The sequence below is a fragment of the Psittacula echo genome (assembly GCF_963264785.1).
Source record: "Psittacula echo genome assembly, chromosome: 1".
Taxonomy (NCBI): Eukaryota; Metazoa; Chordata; class Aves; order Psittaciformes; family Psittacidae; genus Psittacula; species Psittacula echo.
This window is the reverse complement of record NC_137735.1, coordinates 110,627,901-110,650,803: the sequence shown is the minus strand read 5'-3', so window position 1 is coordinate 110,650,803 and position 22,903 is coordinate 110,627,901. Positions and strand designations below refer to the sequence as shown.

The following is a 22,903-nucleotide window of genomic DNA, read 5'->3' as shown; positions in this document are numbered from 1 at the left end:
ATGCCTGTGTCTTTGCTGCCAAGGGTCTCTGACCTGTTTAATGTTGTAGGTGGTCTATAGAGAAGGAAAGCAGAGAGAGTATTCTTGCCAGCACTGGTTTTCACTGAAGTTCCTCTAAGGTTCTGGTGCATACAGTGCAAGTTACCTTGAGATGAACTTGAGTGTAAATGTATCAGTCAACGTGTCCCATTAGCAAACGTATACACTGCTAATGGTAAAGCAAGTACCATTCACTGAGAAATGCAATGATGTGAGTTTCCTGCAGAATGAGCACACATACAGACAGTTATGATGGATCCTGATGCACTATAAATTCACAACTCAGCCTGCCTTCCAGTAAGCTCTTCACATTGTGCTCATGCCCTAAGCAAAATGGACATAAATAGTTTTAATAAGCAAAGCTGAACCACTCATAAGAATGAAATAATTTATGGAACAATCAGGGAATAATGACTCCAGTCCTCTATTGGAAACGGAGTTTAGTACAGAAGAATGTGTCCAACTTCCATTGACACAGGCTTCTAAGTGCTGGGCAGGTGACTTATCCTTGTAAATATTTTCTGCCTGCTCAGAATATATGTGGTTTTGTGCTTCATTCTCTGTGATGTAAGTCCCCCAGACTATGGCATTCCTCTGTGATGGGGCACGTAAACATAAAGAATAGACTCCACTTTAGACAGGGATTTTTTTCAGTCTTGGCTCCCAGTCTCACCATTTGCAGTGTGAGTGAAACAAATTGTATAACTGGCCTTTAATAACCAAGTCTCATGAAAGCTAAGAGGGAAAATGAGGATGGAGGTGTGAGGGCTTTTCCTAGTGTCACTCATTTGCAGTAAGAAGATAGATCTCTTCCACTCTAGCCCTTGAGGCCCTGGATAGTGCTGCCTCCTACATCTATAACCTTTTGAAAACTGTTATTATTTCTTCCTGTATAGAAAGTGTATATTGCTCATGTCAATGATATTCAAAATGTGGAGTATGCCTAGGGACCATGCCTATTTTATCTAACTACATGCAGTTAACTGAGATTGTTAAACAAAGAATCGAGTTACGCCAGACACTATCTATAGTCCTTCATGTCCACAGGCTACCTCTACCAAGGTCCAGGCTGCCCTTTAGACTAACTTAATCTCATCAGTTAGACAAACTAATTCCCTTCTCTCCAACTACCCTCTTTGATTTCCATACACCATGAAGAAATTCTTTCTTGTTACACTCATTTATACTACCCTACTCTTACCGGCTTCTTTTTTGCTTTAAATACCATAGATATAATTCTTAGTTTGAGTTTATCCTCCATATAATGAATGTCCTGGTTTTATTCTTCTTTATTTAGAAAAAGGGGTAGACAAAGGATACTATACTGTAGGAGCCAGACTGATCCGGCTAGAGGATAAGGTAAGTGCATGAAAGCTTTTTTTTTTTCTTCTGAGTAATGATATCTGATCTACAGAAATGCAAGATAGTATCTTGGCATGATTTACTTTAGAATTACAGGGCACCATAATAAAGAATAATATCCTAATTTTTGTAAGGGAGTTGATGAAGTATCATGTGCATGTTGTTCAGCGTTAACCATTTACCTGCCATACAGATTTTGTTCTTGATTTTAAACTGGACTGCTTTCAAGTTGAAGCCAATCACACATCTTGTCCATAAGTACTTTGAACTGACAAGGTGTTTGTCACACAAGAATTAGCAAGTTAAACAGAAAGATGTATCAAGAGTCTTTGTAAATAGCAACAGTTGATATTTCAGTTAATAATCTTGAGCTTCTTTAACATTTAACATTAACATACTGCTTTTTTTCCCCTGTACAGTTATCTTTTTATCAGTTCCTCCTCTTCCCCCACTGTCTTCTCTCAAAGAATATGTTCATCTTTGTTATTAGTAAGAGTTACTTAGAAGTTTGCCCAAAGGCCAAAGCTCAGTGAGGCTGTATTATTTTAGACCTATTCCAAACATCCTCAAGAGCTTTTCCCACTTAAGCAATAACAAAAATACAAGTTTGCTTGAAACTAGGAATCTATTTCTCTAATAGTTTTTTAGCCAGCTCTCTTACCTACCCCAAAATACTGGTTTCCCGAGAACAGTGTGCTTTCACTGGACAGTAGCAGTGCAGTAGTTTTGATATGTAGTATGTATGCTGTAATGGTTGGGACATAAGTTCATTTGAATTTAACATATTCATTGCTCATTTGTGTCTTTGTCTTATAGAAATTTGTCATGCAAGTTTTCTTTTCACTTTTTTCTGGGGAGGTGAGGCAAGAATGAAAGAGGAAGGAAACTTCATTATTCCTTAGAACTGTGAATCTTGGCAAAAAGCAGAAGTTGAAATTAAGCAAATAAAATTCCTCCCTCTCTTGCCTAATATCTAGTGATCATTGTCAGGACAACATTGGAAGTACGTAACACTTCAAACACAAAGATGTCAAAGGACAGATTTTCTTTGACTTTTTGCTGTCTTGGACAGGGTCAGAGAATCAGCTTCACAGATAAAGGTAGGTTACCAGGGTTAACTTCTAAAGTGCATTGGTCCCTTGTGCAGACACACTCATTCAAAGTGAAAATGGCTTTCATTCAGATTACCTTAATTCACTTCAAAAGAGATATTTTTCTGTCTAGCCTCTGTATGTTCTGTAAATTTACACCACTAGTTCATTCTGATTTCTTGAATATGCATATATAGACAAACTCACAATCCAGATTTGAAAATCTAAGAATGAAGGTACCTGTGGTAACAGATTACTTTGTGTAAGAAATACTGCTATATTGTAAATACTTCTGGAAGCAGTTCATGGTCCCCTGACTGCTCCATATTTATGAAGAAGAGAGGTCAGAAAGTTATTAATGTCTCTGGCATTGGTCCAGCTTCAGCAACGTGCTGTGAAGTTGATAACTTTATTTCAAAGCCTTAATTAGAGTACTGCAGACATATCTTGGTGTAAAAGGAACATTAGAGGAGATGCCGATGTGTGCAGTAAACGCCGCAGTGAATGATCTCTGTTGCAAATATCTGCTTATGCTCTGCCTCTCCATCTTAAACCTGCTAGGAAACTGAACTCTAGCTGATTCAGAGAGGTTATAATTTTCATCAATACTGCCTCAATGTAGATGCTTAGAGATGATGAAGCCACATAGTTTCACCTTCTCATGTTAAATGTCTGTTATAAGCATATGGAAACCAGTCTGTACCAGGGATTCACAACAATGTTCTCGGAAAAAGAGACATACAAGTTTAAAAAAACCCAATGGTACAGTCATCTTAACTTTATTTAAATGTGATCTAAATATAGTTTAGCTCATGCTTGAACTGCTCATGTTGTCAAGACCTAGCTGCAATTTTGTTTGAAGAATTAAACTGCAGTGCTTTAACTGACCACATGTTGTATGGGATTTCTACTTCTTTACTTACTGTTCTGGAGAAAACAAATAGGAGGGAATAAAATGTCAAGATATTTTCATAAGATGACTTTATGTAAGACATTCAATCGTTGCAGCTTCCTTTTTGTTCTCATACCAAGGTACAAATGTAACATAAAATGCTGGAGCCTGATGAAACGCAGGGCATTTGTTCTTTCAGGATAAATTAACCTTCTTTTTTGTGTACAGGGCTTCATTCTTATATTACTGCTAAGAAAGTTGACACTGGCCAAAAAAGGCAAACATTTGTTGTTGGTTTTTTCAGGGTTTTGATGGTGTGGGTTTGGGGGTTTTTTGTATTTGCATCTTTTTGGCACATTAGGCTAAAACACATATGTTTACATAGTGAAAACAAAGTTAAGCTTCCTAGATATCTCTATTTTAATAGGACAATAGAAGCAACCACATCCTGCTGTCAGACAGCTTCCCCTAAACTATTTTCCCATGTCTCATGGGCTGTCCTGCTTTAATAGTTCACTGTGTAGTAGCTGCTATGTGCCCAAATGTGAAACAATATTGGAGTCAGGAAGGACAAGCTGGGTTTCAACCTCTGAGAAGAATAAACGAAGCAAGGGCATGTCTGACATCAGGCTCCAGCTGGTGGTGAAAAATGATCTCCCCCTTGGAACTAGAAAACCTCTGGGATCAGCCTCTTTCCCCTGGAGAAATTATTTTAACATTCAGTTGCCCAGTATAGTCATGGCAGCCTCCCAACCAAGTGACACATCTGATAAAATGACACATTTTTGGACAAAAGCCAGTTGGTGTAGACTGATGGAAATGCAGTGCGGATCTGAATGTTTCATCTGCTTAAAAATCTGTATCAATAAGGTGTAATTAGTACACCTCTATCCCAGACTGATCTTTCTCACCAGCATTTTCCAGTTCTTTTTAGTTGTTTCTCCAAAAGGGAATCGGAATGTAATTCACCCATTCAGAGCTCAGTATAAAGCCATAATTGCTCTTTTTATGAATTGAGAGAGAGAGAAGCATATATTTCTGATGGTTAAGATGAACCTTGTTCCCTTGAGAAGTTTGTTACTATTTGAGTTATAATGTGGTTTTTGCTGTGTAGAAAGGCATAGATGCAGATCTCTGAAGTGATTGCTTAGTGATGGATAAAAGCTTTGAGGCAAAAATGTTTTAAAGATTCAAAGATAACAGCCATTCATTTGGCATGACCAGCTTTGCTTGCAGCCTCTTTTGTGATCATCCAGGCTCTGTATGTAAGTTTAAGGTAATGGGAAGAGGTAAGAACAAGTTTGTGTAGCATAAAGCATCATGCGAGTCCAGCATAAAGCAGAGTTGAAATACACTTGTATCTCTTTATTTTTAAGCATTGCAAAGCTGAATAAAAAGGAATAAAATACATGGTGGCAGTTTCTAGGCTATATGTAAGCCCTTTCTGGCAACATCAGTGCTGTGCAAAGCTTTATTGCTTTCATTAACATGACATGCTGCATAGTGTAAGTTTATCCTTTTCACTTTTCAACCTGTTTTTCCCTGATTAGGGCATAAAAATCGTGTTTTGTTGTGGTCAGTGTAATAACCTAGTGTGGTTCTTTTCATAAAAACACTGAGATGTGTAGAGAAAGAATGGGGCTTCTTTCCCAACACGTGATGTGTGCCATTTGGCCGACCCTTTCTGTAGTTCAATGGCAGGGTTTAATTTTAAATTGTGGTATGTAGTCATTGACAGATTCTTTTGAAATGTATTAAGAGAGAGCTTGGTTCCAAGATGATGTTCTAGAGCTGGCGTTAGTTTCTTTTCAAAATTGTAAGCTAATGCTTCTTTATGATGAAATGAGTATTCTTTCTTTTTCTTTTCAAAATTAGAAACAAAAATCATGGTGTGCTATGTCAAACTGCACAGCAACCAATAAATAAAAACAGGAGAGAAAAGAATCTACAAATGAAAGGTTAGAAGGGACAGCTGTGTTGTCTTTGAAAAAGAAATCTATTAGGTATTTTTATAATTATATGGCAGTCTTCTTTATGTGGTATTTACAGTTATGATTTACGTCCATATTACCATAACTATTTCCATACTTATAGACAACATGTGATAATGCTGAGAGCCAAAAGCAGCCATTTGGTAGCATTTAAAAAATGCAGCAACACTAAGAGAAAACAGGGCAGTAAAGCAGAACCCTTCTGAGATTTATCCATCTGAGTAATGCGAAGCAGAACAAAAGTGTTGTCCAACATAAACAAATGTAGAGGTTGGACTGTGGTGGTGAACTCCCTCTTTACCAATTGAAATACTCATTTGGGAGCTAAAAAGATGGGCTCAGAGCAGAGCAGTGCTGCCCTACCATCTTACTCCTCCTGAGAAACAATGGAGAGATGGATGTTAGTGAATCTGACTTGTGCAATGATTACATCAGAAGGAATTAAATAGCAAACTATTTATCATGACACTGCCTCTGCAAACAGCACCATAGTGAAGGCCCTGTTAGAATTTCCATCATAAACCCCTAATTTGTGGGTGGGGTGATGAGCATAACTGAACTGCATTAAAAAAAAGAAGGGGAAAGCTGAAAATTGGTGCACAATGAGTCTGTTGCAAGATGAGCATGCTACATTTTTGAGGTTGCAAGAATATGTCTGAAATAAACCCATTTTGTTAACAAAAATACATTTTGGCACTAAGGTGTTTCTGGGTTGTTTGCCCCCAGTTCCTTACATATTGCGTCATTCCATAATATAAAGCTTTTCAGAAGGCTTTTTGAAAATGGGCATTATGCAGATTTTCTTAGCTACTAATACAGGCTGATAGTTCTTAAAAGTAGCTATCTGAGTTGCACTGCCATTCTTTCTTGTAAATAGAAAATACGTTTCGTCCTGGCCCTATATGTTTTGCAAACATGCATGAACACTGATGACTTTTGGACTACCTTTTGTCAACACAAATGTGTGTGAGTTAATAATTAATACAGCTGATGTGACTTGAAGTTATCTCTTACGAAGAAGGCGTGTTTCTTGTTGTACATGTTCTTGGAGCAGATCATGCAGTTCAAGGAGGTGGGCTGGAGGTTCACCAGGAGAGATGCTAAGAATGTGTATTTGGAATGGGATGCCATTGAGCACAGTAGAAGCCTGATCTCATTTACTTCAGAGTAGTCCAGCACAAATCCATACCCATGATGTCATTAAAATTTTATTTTTAAGCAGTTGCTTAATTAAACAAATAAAATAAAGTACCTCATGCTTCAAGGCAAATTGTGTTTCCATTTATGCCAGTGGAGTTACTCAAGATTTACCCAAGTCTAAATTACAGCAAATTTCTTACATTGCTTTAAACAAGATTCCAGCTCATGTTTTCACATTCTCCTCAGAGATGAGGTGAAAGCAGAAATGGGAACTCAGAAAGTTCAGAATTAGTCTGAGTAAAATTATGGTTTTCATCTATTATGTCTACGTGAATCTTTGTGGTATGCTGGGGATTCAAGGTACTATAAAACTGAAGTTGTGCATGCATTCTTGTACTGAAACATCAAGACTTTTTTTAATCTGAAAACCAAGTAATGCTGATTTAACAGCTTGGATCTTAGCTACACGGCTTTTCTACATTGCTAGCTGACCTCTCAGTGAAGAGAGGAACTTTCATAGGCTGGACTTCTTTTGACTGCCTGGGATGTTTTTTTGCTTCTCAGATAAACCTTGTTTAATACAGTTGAGAGGGAAACTGTAAGTAAAAGCTAACTCTGATAGCCTTTCAAGCAAAAGGAAAGAAGAGGTAGGTCATATATTCTAAAGCATATCTGAAAGAATCCTGCCTGAATTCTGCTATTATGGTTCTTGTCACGGAGCTTTATCATATGTGGTACTTCGTAGCACCCTCCTATTATTAAGGTTGTCCATCACCTTCCATTATGGAGCTCTATTTTCAGTTGCTTACATCTTTGTCAAACTTTAGCCATCTGGGCTGAAATTCTCCAAGGCAGATGTATGCCTCAGGCTGAGATTTTTTGCAAAATTTATATGTCAGTGTGGGTCATCCTTTCTATATCACAGTAACCTGACCCACTGTGAAGTTCCTCCCAAAAGTAAGCATAAAAATGTTGATGGAAAACACTTGAGCTTCTTCTAAATTAGAGCAAGAAAATTGGACAGAAATGGAATATTATCTGCCAGTCTTGAGACCCAGAGGCCTAATGCAAAACATAGTGAGCTCAGCAGGAGGCTTTAACATGGATCAGGCCCTGATTTTTAATGGGTGAGGGAGCAAAGAGTTTTGCATAGTGAATGTTTGCCAGGATGCAATTCACCACCATAAATCAGACGTTAAATAATTCCAAAGCCCAATAAATGAGTGTGCAGACGGCAGTGTCTGCTCCCCAGTGATGCACTGACTGTTGATTAAGATCCAGCTTGAATAGTTTGAACTCATTTATAGCAGTCTAAAGGATTGCTCTGACGACGCAATTGGTGCAGTCTGGTTGCTTCTCTGTTCTCTTGGCTGAAACTGTTCTGGTGGAACCAAAACCACCCAGCAAATGCTGCCCATGACACCTTAGAGCATGGTGGAGCAGCGGGAGGCAGGGGCTTATGGCCATATGCTGCACAGAAGCCTGAAATCAGTTTGCAGCTTACATTTAATAAGAAACAAGGAGAGTTGCTTGCAGAAGATGTACTTCTGTACACTAACAGTGCTTGAGGAGAGCACACAGATGAACTGTGAACACCAAAGAAGATAGAAAAAGCGAAATGATTTAGGGCTGCTAGTAAATAACAGAGCCTGTGGGGAAGGGAATCTTTCACAGGCTGTTATGACATTGGATATCTAGACCATATTGATGCACCTTGGCTGTTTAATGTGCAGGGAAAAGGTCCTGGAAATAGCAGTGTTTACCACGAAGTCTGTGGTTGGGTGATCCTGTCTCTCTTCCTGTTTTCCTTAACCTTCTCAGCATCACAACTGGTTTTAACTGAAATTAAAAAAGGGGTCATGAGCTTAGACATTATGATCTGTCAATTCTAGAGCAAATATGTGCTCGGTAGAGGATGGACACTCTGCTAATCCCCCTCTTCCCAGAAGAAAAGTCTGCAGTGTGAGTGTGGAATGTCGCTCTTCTCAGGTGCCAGAGAATCCAGCCACAAATGTATAGGGAGCAAAGCTCTGTTAGTTCTGTGCTTATGAAGCAAAGGGGCAATTTATTTACTATTGCTGGGTGAAGAAAGAAAAAAAAACAAACAAAAAACACTTTTTTTTTTTTAAGGAGTATTTTGGCTATCTTGTAAGGGTTTTTTTTTTTTTTTTTTGATAAAAATTCAAATCTTCCCAAAAAGAGCTTTGACCTGAACTTCCAAAGAATAACAGAAATCAGATCAGCTATAACTATTTTGATTTACTTTTTGTGATTTTTAATAGGTTATTCTAAATTAACATGCTGTTCTAAATGATTAGTCATCCTGGTTCTCAAAACAAAATGCCTTAATTTAGAGATGTGAAAATGGAGTATTTTAACAATTCTTATACCTTGTTCAAATAATAGTAAAAAAAATTTAAAAAATTATAAATTCATTAAACATGTATTTTCTTATGAACAGCTTTTTTAAAAAAAAATTCTCACGCAAATAAATTTTATTTGAACAGTTTTTATGACCTCCAATTGTTGCCAATTTTAAGCAGTTTAACTTGGAAGGCTATTTTCAAAAATAGGTTTTGTAGGTGTTCTTAGTTGATTATAGCTGGATGCTGCAAGTGGTGCCCTCCTTACAAACAAGTCAAAGATTTTCCTTTGGAATGTTTCTCCATCTGAAAATGACAGTTTGTTTCCAATGGAACATTTTTTGAACGGGTGTCACATTCTATGGAACTGTATTTAAATCATATACTGGAAGAAAGTGTTTCCAGTTTTCTACTTCAGAGTGGCTTTCTGAAAACCAGAATTGGGGTGAAATACTGTAATTTTTCTGAGCATTTCAGTTGAACCAATTTATTTCTAATGAATTTGTTTAAAATTGTTACTCTTTCATTTTGGTTCTGATTGAAAGACATTCCAGCATCATGAATAACCGTGGTTATTTCACCTACCATATTTTTCAGATCAGTAATTTAAAGGGAAGTTTTAATATTATTTGAATGCTGTGTAATATTGACCTCTTCATTCAAATAGTTACTGTACTAGCAGTTGGATTTATCTTATGTTTCATGCAAGAACTGAGTCAGAGCAAACATCTGTTTAGTCATGGAGCTATTGTGTTGCTGCTGATGGCCAGTATCAGATGCTAAGGGGTGGACTAGAAGAAAAGATTGAGTCTAAATTGCTATAACTAGTCTCTGGGAAGGCCCGAAGGTTTTACTCAGGCAAGGGACAAAACGGCAGGTGATAAGGTGCACCGGAAACCACAGACCCAACCCTGCATGCAGGTGGCTCAGGACATTGGTTGCTCAAGACTGACCCAGGAGATGACAGTCTTGTTTGGAAACATCCTGTGTGACCAAGCAGCCTGTTTTCCAACCGGATTTGCCTGTCCCACATTGCCCTTTTAGTCCTCATCGTGCTTGTAGTAAGCGTGGGTAAAGCCCTTCCCAACTCTTTGTTCGCAAAGCCAAGCCATCATCATCATCATATATAATAAGCAGTATGAAGTATACTGCTGTACAAGGCACATTACAAGATGACACAGCTCTGTAAAAGAAAAAGCAAAAAACCCAAAACCTCTACCAAGATACACTGGAGTACTGTGGTGACCTGTCCTGAAATGTTGGCTGTATACAGGGAAGAAAATTTTCACTCAACAGTAAATTCAAATAAAAGGCTTTATATAAAGCCTTATGAGGTAAGGGAGAGAGAGATGAAATGTAAATAAACAGGGAAATGCTTTTCTCCCTGTATTTACCACCAGGTTGTTCTTTGTAACATGTAGTTTTAATTTTATGCAGCACAAAAATAGTGAGCAGATCAGTAATACATACTTCTACAATGTAATTGCTTTTTCTGCTAAAGTTGATAAATCATATTTTCCTTTCTTAGAAGTTTAGGTTTGATTTCAGTGCTTTGTTCTGGGGTGTTTTAGTAAAACACGTTAGTCAATGTGTCTGTTACACATTGCAGTCCAAGACCAGGAGGAGGCAAGGTGGTGTGGAGTACCTCAGATCTTTTCTGGTCATGTAGGTACAGTGCTTAGTTTATTACAGGGTTGATCTTCAAATGCATTTTTATGTGATGTCAGAATATAATTAAATACTAAAGCACTAAGCAGTTTATATAGGGAATTATTCATGCTCTTGTAATTGAAAAACTGGGGTTTTTTTCCATTATCAGCAAGTGTTTTTCTGCAGGTTAAAATGGCTTTGTGTGGAATGGTTATGACTGTGAATAGACTGAAAGAAAGGAAGCACATGGAAGTGTTGGCTCAAGCACTGTGCTCCGGCTTCAGAAACCCAGAGTGCTCTGCCAGAGAACCTCAGCTCAAGTGCAAACAAAACATAATCTCTCCCTCTATAAAAAAATACTTTGCTACCTCAGTTACTATGAGGTACTGAGATATTATCATACAGGGAGGTGTATAAATACCTTATCTAGATGTATGTCACAAAGCATTTAGAGGTATTCCTCAAAACCTCAAATGCTGCTTTCTCTAGAGTCCAGTGCCTTTGTATGAGCTGAGCAATCTTAAAGATATCTCCTTTAATCTTTCTTTGAACTTAAAATGCCTATCTCTGACCATAAAGCAAACTATCTGCTACCACATTAGGCCATAGCCAGCATTTTTCATTCTATGGTGATTGTACCGTAAAAATGTCCTAGGATCAGAGAGTAATTCAACTTGGAGGGACCTCAGGAAGTTGCAGCACCCCACTGTCTCTACTCTGGGTCTAGCACACTTCCCTAGTAACATTGTGCAGGACGTAGATGAAGAAATAATAACTAAAAATGTACTGGCAGGCTTTGCTGCTGTTGAAGGGGCATCATTAAGTACCAAATTGGCAGGTCTGTGTTTGTTTCTGCAACCTGCACTGCCATTAAAGTGCACATATGTGACATGGCAGTGTCTTGGGTCCCAGTGTTTTCAAAATCTGACTAGAAGCATGGAAGATTGTGTCTTATTTTCTCCTCTGAAAAATGCTAAGAAAAATAGGAGTCTGGAACTGACATAAAAAGCACTTTTCCTTTTCAAGAGGTGAAGCATACCGCAATGGCATATAAAGCAGATTCAACAGAATCAACAGTTACAGAAGGTGGCCAAAACAGTGTCATTTAAAATGTGGGCTTAGTATAGGGCCATGCTATAGCTGCCAGGTCCGGTTAAATGTCTGATCAGATCTCCATCTGGATTCGGGATCTGGTTCACACAGCTTCCCTGCCTCTTCAGGAGTAGAGATTGCAGGCTATCAGCTCTGAAATAATATCACAAGTCTCCTACTACTATGCATGTTCCTTAAGGCTTTGGTATCTGGAGACATGCAATTATGTGAGAATTCTTAAAATTGCTTGTTTCTAGCCCTCACTGTGGAGATGCACATGAAAAGCAGGAGCCCTGAAGCCTCAAAACTCCAAGAAGAAATAGGATGAATGTAAAATGTATACTGTGTATTTAAAATGTTAGGCTTTCAAAGACAGTCTAGTTGTACTGATCAAAAATAGCCCTAGCAGATTTATACTGCTACACACTTTCCAGGGGAAGCAGAAAAGCCAAGTAAATGCTCAGCACTAGAACACCTTGGCCTCTCTGCTACATAAGTACATTGCTAGCTGCACTACAGCTAGAAGTTTAGCATGAGTTCAGGTATCTCCCAAGCAGTAGGCACTGCCATGAGTTCATACCCTAGGAGGCAGCAGAAGCCCATGTTCTTTCACAGCAACTCAAAACACATCAACTGTCTAAATTTCCTGCTCTGCCTTGCCGTGAGCTGCCTGCTAATGTTAGTTTTGTTGCTGACTTTCAAGGTGCTTAGCAGCTGCAGCCTTTCCATGCTTTGCACAACTTGTCGCCGTATGTATCTGAAGAGTTTCTAAAGCCACAAGTTGTCTTGCCTGTGAAAGGCTAAACCTGTAACAAGACTGAGTGGGTGCCATGCAAAAAGCATTAACATCTTTGCAATGTTCAGTCAGCGTCGGTATTTGCAGTCAAACAGAATAAATAGCTGTTTTCTCTGCTCTTATCTCAGAAATCTGTAGTACTGTGGAAGGAGGATGGCTCTTGATGAGTACCCAGAAACTGAAGCACAGCAGTCTGTTCCCAGCACTGCCACACATACCTGACATTAGTCTGGGCAAGCCAGTTGGACACCCTTTTTTTTGAAGGGCAGAAGGGCAGAAGAGTATGCTCACCGTAAAGCCAAATTTATGATTACTGTATAAGTGGGATATCCATCATCAGAAATTAATGGCTAGGAAGGTAAGACCACAGTAATGCCCTGAAGATTTGCATTTCTGGCCTCACCTTGACTCTGACCTGTCCATTCACCCTCATCACTAAATTAGTGGCCAACTGCCCTAGGGTAACAGTGTGTGTGCAGTGTGGGAGGAAGGCAATGGTGAGCTGGGGGAGATGGCTGGAAGATGAGGTCTGTGCGGGAACATGAGGTTGGGGAAATGGTAGCTTGACAGAGAAGGATGTAGGTGAAACACAGAGTCACTCTTGCTGGATGTAGAAACTGCAAGCAAATTAGAATTTCCTAGAGAATTTTGGAGCCTGACCTCCAAATCATGCTTCAGGACAGATTCAGTTTGAACCTGGTCCTGCAGCTTTGCATGACTCTACCTTAGTCAGCATTTTTTTGGTGTATTGTATACGTTAACTGGGTCTGCAGTTGTCTGGATGTGTATACATATATAGCTATGATTTATATTTTGTATTTTTGCATCTACTTTTTTTTTTCCCTGTCTTTTGCCTTTTATGCATTTCACCCTCTATTTTTTAAAGTCTAAAAAGCACTTTCAGTACTCTGTGAATGCTGGATATCATTATTTCTGACTGGAGCTTTTGGTAGGTACTCTCAGCTTTCCTTTTATAGCACATTCTGAACTTGCTCTCCAGAGAAAACAAAACAAAACAGTGTTTCTGATGTAGGTAGCAACATTTATTTTCAGCCTCAGCTACAGGGTAACTATTACTGTAGGGATCACCACAAGTGGGTCAGATCCTGGAGTCTCAGTTAAGTTTTACGCTGAGTTGGGTTTGCAAAAACAGACTTCTGACCCTGTGGTAAAACATATCTGCTTGGGGGGTAAGATGGTGACAGGAACTATTATAAAGCTAATGCAACTTTAATACGTAGGGAATAGAGTACTCCATATGCGGCTGTGTAATTTCCTCTTTGGCTTGGAAGGCAAAAATGAACTGCTTGTATTTGGAAGGTTATTTTCAATATCCAAAATATCTTTTCTGCATTTACTTAATTTTGCTAGATGGCCAAGCATGCTTACCATAGCTGGGTCTGACAGGAGTACCAGTTATGTCATTCAGCAGAAAACTCCCTTGTGTGAGCAGAATTTTGTTTCATTTTTCTCTTCTCTTCGTTTCCAAGGCTATACATTCAGAGGGAGGTCACAAAATAGAAGTAAGCTATAGCCAGCAAAGTTCAGATTTTGAAATAAAAAAATCCTAAGTATACTTATTAGAATTTCTTGTTAATGAGGTCATTTATGTCAGGGCAGGAAATGTACAAAATAGCACAGGATAGAAAACTCTAGACACTGTAAAACAGGCCAACAAATTTGGCACACGCACTACTCCCTTAATATGCCCCCAATGTAATCTATAGATCCCACAAGTGACCACATTCTGTTTATGTATGTAAAAACTCCTATATATGTAACACTCATAAGAGTAGCAATTTTACTAGTGGGAAAAGATTATTGTGGTCTTTTTATATAGCATATAGGTTTACTTAGAATGAGTCCTTGTAGAAGAATGCAGAACCATGAAAACTTGTTAAAATGTCATGATTATATTAATTTCATATTTAAAGGAATACTTCACTTTAAGTTATGGCTCCAAAATTACACTGCTCATTCATGATTTTTTTAATGTATAATTGGCTGCCTCCAAAAATGTCACAGTAGAAGGAAAAAAAAGTTCATTTTCCTTGGCGTGTGTACTGTTGCTATTCCTGTGTTCATTTGGCTTGGCTCGGGTAATGAAATGCTGCAGTCTGAAATAACTTTTTATATGTTGACATGTGCATTTAACTAGAATAAGCAGGCAGCGTGGACCAAGTTAAGATTCAGCAAGGAACAAAATATATCTTGTATTGCACCTTTTAATATATCAGCCTACATTTATGATTCTTTTTCATTTCTTTTTTGTAATGTTCATGCACCTCCTAGCTGCACACAGCCCCAGCACGAAGGTGCGATGGATATTAGGGAGCAAGTTAAGATTAATGGCGGGGGGGGAGGGGAGAGTAAGAAGAAAGGAAGGAAACTGAGGGACACAATTTTATCTCTTGATGATAAAGTTCAGAGGGGATTACTATTGATCTGTTGGAATTTATTTAGCCAAAAAAAGCCCATTTTATTCCAGAGCAAATAGATCTTTGCTCCTTTGTTGACTGTCCTTTGATCTAGACAAGGAGGGGCCTCTCAAGTTTCACACAAGATGAGCTGGACTCTTGATACCTCACCTCATGTTCCTTTCTAAAGTGTCCTGCGTGGTGTTTGTTTCTGTGACTGTGCTGAGGCTTCCACTGAGTTGCAGATACCAGATTAGAATTGACAGTCTGATCTCTGACTTCTGCATTTGACATCAAGCAGCAGGAGAAGGGCCATATTCCTGCACTGCAGGTGCAGGTACACTGCTGCATGGGGTCATACTGGGCAGCACTTTCCTCCCCTGTCATATCTGCTCCCCATTATGTCCCCAGCACATAATTTGGCATGCAGGTCTTGCCTGCCAGAAGGCACCTGCAGACAGCCAGAACTCACGAGAGGCAGCTCTGAAATATGAATGATGCTGATGTTCGCAAACATGAGGCTGGTGTCTTTCCATAGCCAGTGTCCATGAGTGCTGGTTGTGGGCACATGATGGCTGTGCTGCAAAGCCTTCCGCTCTGGGGCTGCAGGTACATGGTGCAGAATAGTTTACTGATTCACTGCACATGTCCTCCACAGCTAAGGCTTTCTTCCAAACCCAGCTCAGAGGATTATCTCATAGTCTGATTTGTGGTTATGTGACAGCATCTAGACCTTACACAGAGAAAATCCTGAATGCTTCACAGGGGTTTAGCACAAGTACTTAAAGGCAAGGAGAGAAATAGGAAAAATCCCAATGAAATTTTGTGAGCAGCCCCATGTTTCTGAATGTCTGTGGTGTCATATTTTGCTTTGCTTTCTGCATTTTCACTGGTCGTTATTTCTGCAGAGAAAGAAGATTCTCCTGTACCCACCTCCTCACACTCACATGGGATTGACAAATAGCTGCGGAAGAGCAGATAGATGTGCAGTGCGAAAAATGTGTCTGAGAAGCACACGTTAAAGATCAGCAGTGGGTAGTTCCGTGCTTGTTTTGCAAACTAGGCAAAAGACACCTTATTCGGTTATAAACAGGAAACTTGAGCCAAGTTTGTAGATGTTCATGCCCAAGGCCACTCCCTAGAGGGGCTAAGGCTCGATGTACTTGTCAAGATGAAAGTCGTGACACACCCCATGACTTGCATGTTGTTGGGACCTGCTCCTATTTACATCTCAGCATGGGCTTTCTGTAGTTCAAGTATAGATTCTATAGATCAATAGAACCAGGGGTCAGTTAAAAAAAAAAAAAAAAAAAAAAGGTCAAAAATTAAACATAAAGGAAACTTAAAAAAATATTGTTTAAAGCCTACAGCAATGAAATCTGCTGCATCAGTCTAACAGCCTTCTAGAAGTAATGAAGAGTCTGGGTTTTGTGGGCTTTTTGTATCATTGTTCAGTCTTATACCTCTGCAGTATTATCACAATAAGGTTGGAATAAAGCGAATATGGTATGAGAGGGAAAGAATAGAATTCAGCATTCACTCTGCAGGTAGTTTCTCATCCAACTTTCTTTAGACATAATCTTTTAGAGAGAGATGATTGAGGACTGCACACATACTAAATGTGGCATTTTACAAATAAAGTTTTTACACTTCATGCAAGTGCCATTCAAATTATTTTCTCTTTTTTTTTTTTTTTCCTTATTCGGCCATTTTGCTGTCATTAAGAATGCTAAGTAGAATTTTACTGAATGTGTCTTTGAAAGTTACTATTCATCTGAAAAGTAAGAATCTCAGCCTGCGTGGCTTACATGAGTGAGATACCTACACCAGCAGCTTGGAATGAACACATAAGCATTCACAATAATTGCTAGGCTATGCTGTGCAATAGCACACATTTATACAAAGTAATGCAGATTTTATGGGGAGATATCATAACGCAGAATAGCACAGTACAGGAAGTGAACTTACAAACTGAATCAAATAAAGAGTATATGAGTAGTTTCAGTGAGTTGGTGTTTGGAAATACATGTTCCACATGACACGTGTTGATTTTACAAATGATAATTTCTGTGTTTAAATCCCAAGGAGATGTCTGGTTTTGTGCCATGGTTAGTTCTTTTAACTTCTATTTCAGTGGGAATAAAGATGAAGATACAAGCTGGTTTCTGATGTCTGCATGTTCTTTTGATTTGTCTCTGAGACGGACCTGATACTGTGTGTGTGAGTGGGGAAATGATCTTTTGTTGTGCATATGTTGACTCAATTATAAAAATAAAAAATAAAAAAAAAAAGTCAGATTTCAATGCAAAAAATACTCAAGAAACCTAATTCTGAAGTTTTTTATTCTTATTTCCCTCCATGCTCAAAGCTGCCAGGAGGACCTGAGGAAGCAATGTCCAGTTTTAAAATTAATCAGATTTTTTGTTTCTCTTTTCTTTTTTGCTGAGTTTTCTCTGACTTGTGATAAAGGACAAGTATCACCAACATGAGCCATTTTTTAAAGGAGCTTTATATAGTTTAAAGTGAAATAGATTCTGGCTTCTATGTCAGTTGGGAGAAGTGTTCAAGGTAATATTGATTAGCATTTAAATTGTCTGAATTTTACACCTTTGTCTGCACACACGTTTTACTTCTAAACCCTCCCCATCCTCCACCCCCAAATCATTAATGAAGTTTGTTGTTCTTAAAATAGCAGTTCTATTTGGAATACCTAATTGCTGGGTTTCCGTTATCATTCCTGCCTTGGTACACTGGTCAAAAAAAGTAATGTAAAGAGCAGCCCATGTGTCCCTATGTTCAATAGGTACCTGTGTTCCCCTCTGGTAGTCTCACAGCCTTCACAGTCCTGTGGCTGAGCAGCTCAGCTCCCTGTTTTAGCCACACTGTGTTTAGACCTCTCTGTCACAAGCAGCAGACTCAATTGATGTGGACTGTAAAATGGCTGCATTTCTTTTTAGCTGCATGATTATTTATTGCTTCTAAACTTACTTCTTGCCAGTGTCAAAGAAAAGACTGTACTTACGGCCTTTTCATCTTCTCCCAAGTGTTGCCTGCACACTTTGCTGGCCCTGCACAGAAATATTTCCCCCTTCTAAGTGCACTTGCTGATTGGAACTAAATTCTCACAGGCAAACTGCAATGCTACTGGTACAATGTCATAATATTTCATAGGTCATTTATAAATATTATTGCCAGGGCAAACAAATTTCTTCAGAGTACTTAGTCTACCACTAATAAGTAGTTTATTTAAGCTTGTAAGAATGGTGACATTTCACTTTGAATATCTTTGGCCTCTTAAAAATTGTTAGTGCAGAGAGGAAAAAAAGGGAAAAATAAACTGGCAAAAAATGCAGCGGATCTTTTGATGCCCACCCCCCCCTCCCCCCCCTCCCCTAATTTTGGCTTGCTTAAATGGGCTCTCTTGTCAGACTACATGTCTCTGTGTGAAGCTGGTTAAAGTGTTTGCTTAATGTGTATTATTTAACATCTAATTTAGTATGTCATTCCCTCTTATTTTCTCTTTTATTGCTGCATACAGCTGAAATATGAAATAGTGTTTAGGCAGGTTGCCTCTCATATCAGTAGAGGTAATTAAATCTCCTTTGTTATTTTTCTCTTTTGGGGTAAGGACTATGGATGTGATGGTGTTTTGGGGTTTTTTTGTTTGTTCATTTTTGGTGTGTTGGGGGTTGGCTTAGATTTATCATTATTATTTGTCTTGTTCTTCAGTTAAAAAGGTTGGGGTTCAGATGGGTAGTTTAATAGTGATACGGAGACAGAGACCAAAAAGGGTACAGGGGTTTTTAACATCTTTGTAACCACATTAAACTTTTGTGACAAATGCTAAAGAAAAGAGGTACTGTACATATCTTTGGGGAAAAAAATGCAACCCACTAACAGTGACTGGCATGGGCACGTGGCTGCCAGCTCTGCGTTTTGGACAATAGACAATGGTTTCTTGGTTGAGTTTTTGCACTGGGGGTTGTAGGAGATTTTTTTGACAGCTCAGGAAAGGTGTTAACTCTCAGCTCTCTTCAAACAACAAGAATTCATGTCAAGAATAAATGCCAAGATATTCTTTCATATGCTTCCCATAAAATTAGGAGGAGGTATAAAGCAAATCATTTTGTTTGAGCATGTGTGGGAACAGTATATTTCTATTTCCATCACCCAGCATTAAAAAAAAAAATTAAAAAAAGTTTCATTTTTAATCTCCAGTGATTTTTGAAAACAATCCTGTTTGAAAACGACAGTCCTTGCATCTCTAAAGATGGTTAATACCTCTTCTGGCAGATGACTCCATACCAGCCTCTGCCAGATGAGAAGCCATGACTGGGCACTCTCCAGAAACTCTGAGAGCAGGCAGGAGAAAACCTCAGCAAACTCCAAACAGATACAGGAGGGGAAGCATTTTAAATGGAGGGAGTCTTCTGGATCTTGGTCAAAGACTTCTGATGTAAAGAGCCTGGAAAATTTTGTACATACCTCAACCAAAGTAAGACTAGAGGGAAGGGAAACAAGCCTCCCATGTGCTCTTTAGATGACAAATGACAAGTTTTCTGAGAGCAAAGCAGGAAATTCTCTGCACTTACAATTTTACAACAGCACGGGTGTACTCTCCTGCAGAATTTGACTTGCACATGATATTGACATTTATAGAGACTGAGAGGAGGGGATAGCTCTTCTTACTTGGATTTGTTGCTTATGATGCTTGTGCTAAGTGGACTTCCCCTATGTTCATGCCTTTTACCTCAGAATAACATAAGCTTCTCTTTTTAGTTTCCTGTGTATGAGGTTTTTGGTTTTGGTTTTTGTTTGATTTCTTTTTTTTTTTTTTTTGTCTGTTGGAAAATATCAATTGATTTTCTGAGTGGTGGTTTCATTCATTTCCTTCCCAGAGGCATTTGTTCTGAGGGCCTTGGCTGGTTTAGGTCGTGGCGTCTGCTGAGTCTCTAAAATATTCATCTTGATCCCTAATGAGCAACATGGATGACATTGAAAGGCAGAATAGGAAGTTTCACTGGTCTGTTAGAGTAAGTGTCTGAATTAAAAGACAAAAGACAATTCATTTTCAACCATATTTATACATATGGCTTGAGAAAATTATGGTCTTCAGGTTCAGTAGTCAGTAAGGTTGTGGCAGTATAATCTGTCTGAATCACTTTCTGAGAACTTGCAAACTTACTGGATGGATGACTATACTTTTTGGTCCTCCACCTCTAGGAAAGTGTACAGGAAAGGGAGAAATGTCTCCACAGCATCGACATTGAACTTCAATGGTAAAGCTTTAGGATGGTTTTGCTCTGAAAAGACATGGACTAGTCTGCATCCCTGAGCTCCAAAGGCAGATCTCAGGATAACTGAGTATGCAACCTGAGAAGCCTCTGTGCTGATTCTTGGACACACCACTAACATTTTCATCTGAAAATTTAAAACTTTGGTCCTCATTCTTAAATGACCCCACAGATTCTAGAGGGGCCATGGTTCAGCCAGCACTTCTGATGCACCTGTGTTCTTTATTCTCCAAGCAGAGGGAAGACAGGGAGAATAACTACTGGAAACATCAGAATTACTTTCCAACAGTATTTTCTGTATGTCCTACCACATCACCTTAGCCCCTTTCCTGACCATACTTATGTAGGATGGAGAGCCTTGCAGGAAGGTAGGATGCCTTCCAGGTGTTGATTTTTATCTTCTCTATGGTCTTCAGGGCATGTAGCAAGGCTTTATGTGTGTCTAATATCAATGGAGTATTTTAGTTTAGACTCTTTCCTTTATGGGCTGCATAAAGGCACATTTTTGAGATTCCAATTTCACTCATAAAACCCCTCACTAGTTGCAAGCTGTATTCTACTCAATAAAGCCGTCAAAATTGCCAGTTTCAGCTTTGATCATAGTAACAAATCTGTTCGACCCCAAATTTTCAGAAGTGTCTCTTACACATAGGGGAAAAATCATTGCCCTTTCCAAAATCAGACTCCAAAGCTTAGGGAAAATTATGCTGTTGCGTGAGAACATTTTGACTATTACTGAACTTTGCCAAAAAGAAGTAGCTTGAAATTTAAGTGACTAATGAATATGACAGCCCCTGGAAAATAACTTTTGTGTTTGCTAAGGCAAAATGACTGTTTAGCCTTTTTGCATGCATAGAGCTAACTCTTTGGATGTCAGCGGTGTAGCTGATAAAAGCTAGATTTTGGGATAAGTAGGTGTTATCTTGTGTTTATGATAGATGTTATCAGTCTGAAAAATTACAGATCTTTAAAACTGCTGAATACCACTTCCAGATATTTAAATGCGCTTCAGAGAAATAACTAATATACAGCAGATTACATTTGTGTGAGCCCTTATGGCTCTCACCTGGGTTTGATCAGAGCTAAGAAGGATGACTGGTCTGTGAAAGCTCCTGTCCACAGCTGACAGACCTGCGAGTGGCTGTTAAAGGTTGCACTGCAAACTGTCAGAAGACTCAGTTAATTCAGCTGATAGAACAGGAGGGTTTCCTTGGAAATGCTGTTCAGCCTATCCAGAAATGGAGAAGGTGGCTTTCCCTTTGAGGTACCTCTGTTAACTGTGAAAAATATCCCAGACAACACTCAGCTTTCACATAGCTTCATCCTAGCCATCTTGTCTGTAACCGAGCTCCAAACAGAGTTTGATGCCTTATTTCTTCTTGTGTTCTAGCATGATGTCGTTTTCTGGCAGAGACAAGTCCTGGGGAAAGTATGGCTGCATGTTCCACCCCAGTGCGCGTCTGGTATCATGCATGGTGTGCAGTGTTGTGTAACACAATTCGTCACCTTCTTGGGTTTCAGATTCCAGTACTGTTACAGCCAGTGGAGCTGCACCAGCGCTGAAAAGTATTAGGAGTTTTTCCTACTGAGGAAAAGAAATAGAACTGAGGCAGGACAGGGTCATGGGCAGGAACTGCAAAGAACATACACTTGTCTCTCCTTAAGAGTCTGCAGGAAAAACAAAACCGATATGTTAAGATTTGATGAGAACTGGGTGGAGGTGAAGTTCCCAAACTCTTATTTTTTATCCTCTTTTTTTTTTTTTCCTAATTGTCTGTACATGTGGCCGGTAAAATTGAAAAATACTCTGATTCACCCAGAGAAGAGTAACATTTTTCATGATAGTAAACCAACACTATATAAATACCTGCAATCCCAAGATCTTAACCTCAGGGACAGCATGGCAAAAGCAGTTTACAAATCTTATGCTCAGTACTTCATCAGAACAGTGCTTTCTTTCTTTCTCTCTGAGTTTTTAATAAACATCTCAAGTTGGGATGACTGTCAGCACTTTCTCCTGGTAAGACACAATTTTGCTAAATATATATTCTATGTGTGTAGCTATAAATATATACAGACACAGAATATACACTTTCTGTAGTAAGTCAATTTCCATTTCTATTACATTCTCTGATTTATTCAGTGTGCATGTTGCTGTAAATGTTGCTTGATTTTTTTATTTGCATATGTCCAGTTGTGAGAAATTTTGTGACAAGATTTCACACATGAGCACTTTTTCAGTTCCTCTGCCTCTATAGCTGAATAGTTCATTTCTGTAACTTGGGTCTCTACCTTGGTTAGGGCACAGCAGCAAGACTGAATTCTGTGTTTTTAAGAAACTGGCTCTTGTGCCTGGAAACATAATTAAATTATTTTAAAAACAAAGCAAAAAAGTCAAACAAATGATAGCCCATTGAGGTAATTAATTGTATACTTTTATAGATGTAAGTGGTTATGCAATAACATTAAAGGAGAAATAAAGTTAAAAGCAGTTCAAGGGTATTCTTCATTTCCCCAAGTAAACATACTCATATCTAAGGAAGTCAGTGCCACATAGATTATCAAGTAGAAGAGTTTTGCAGGATTAGATACTTCATGGGTAGCTAGAAGACATTATTTAGCATTTTCTCAAAACCAGACATACGCCTTTTCATGCCTCAGAGCTTCAGCCTAACAAATCCATGATGGATTTAGAAAGAAATTTCTGATATAGCCAAGTCATCTTTTATAAGTGCCCACTAACGATGTCATCACCTCTCTGAGACATCTTTTTATC

The 22,903-nt window shown here is 38.7% G+C and overlaps 1 protein-coding gene across 1 annotated transcript in view; it reads left to right on the top strand.

The window, feature by feature from the left end:
- The window catches only part of LOC308232848 (potassium voltage-gated channel subfamily KQT member 1-like), a 484,771-nt gene that overhangs the window by 280,525 nt on the left and 181,343 nt on the right, over positions 1 to 22,903 (top strand). Inside the window, exon 16 of the mRNA XM_080639025.1 lies at positions 1,337 to 1,398. Coding sequence (XP_080495151.1) covers positions 1,337 to 1,398 — 62 coding nt within the window. The remainder of the gene's footprint in view (positions 1 to 1,336; positions 1,399 to 22,903) is intronic.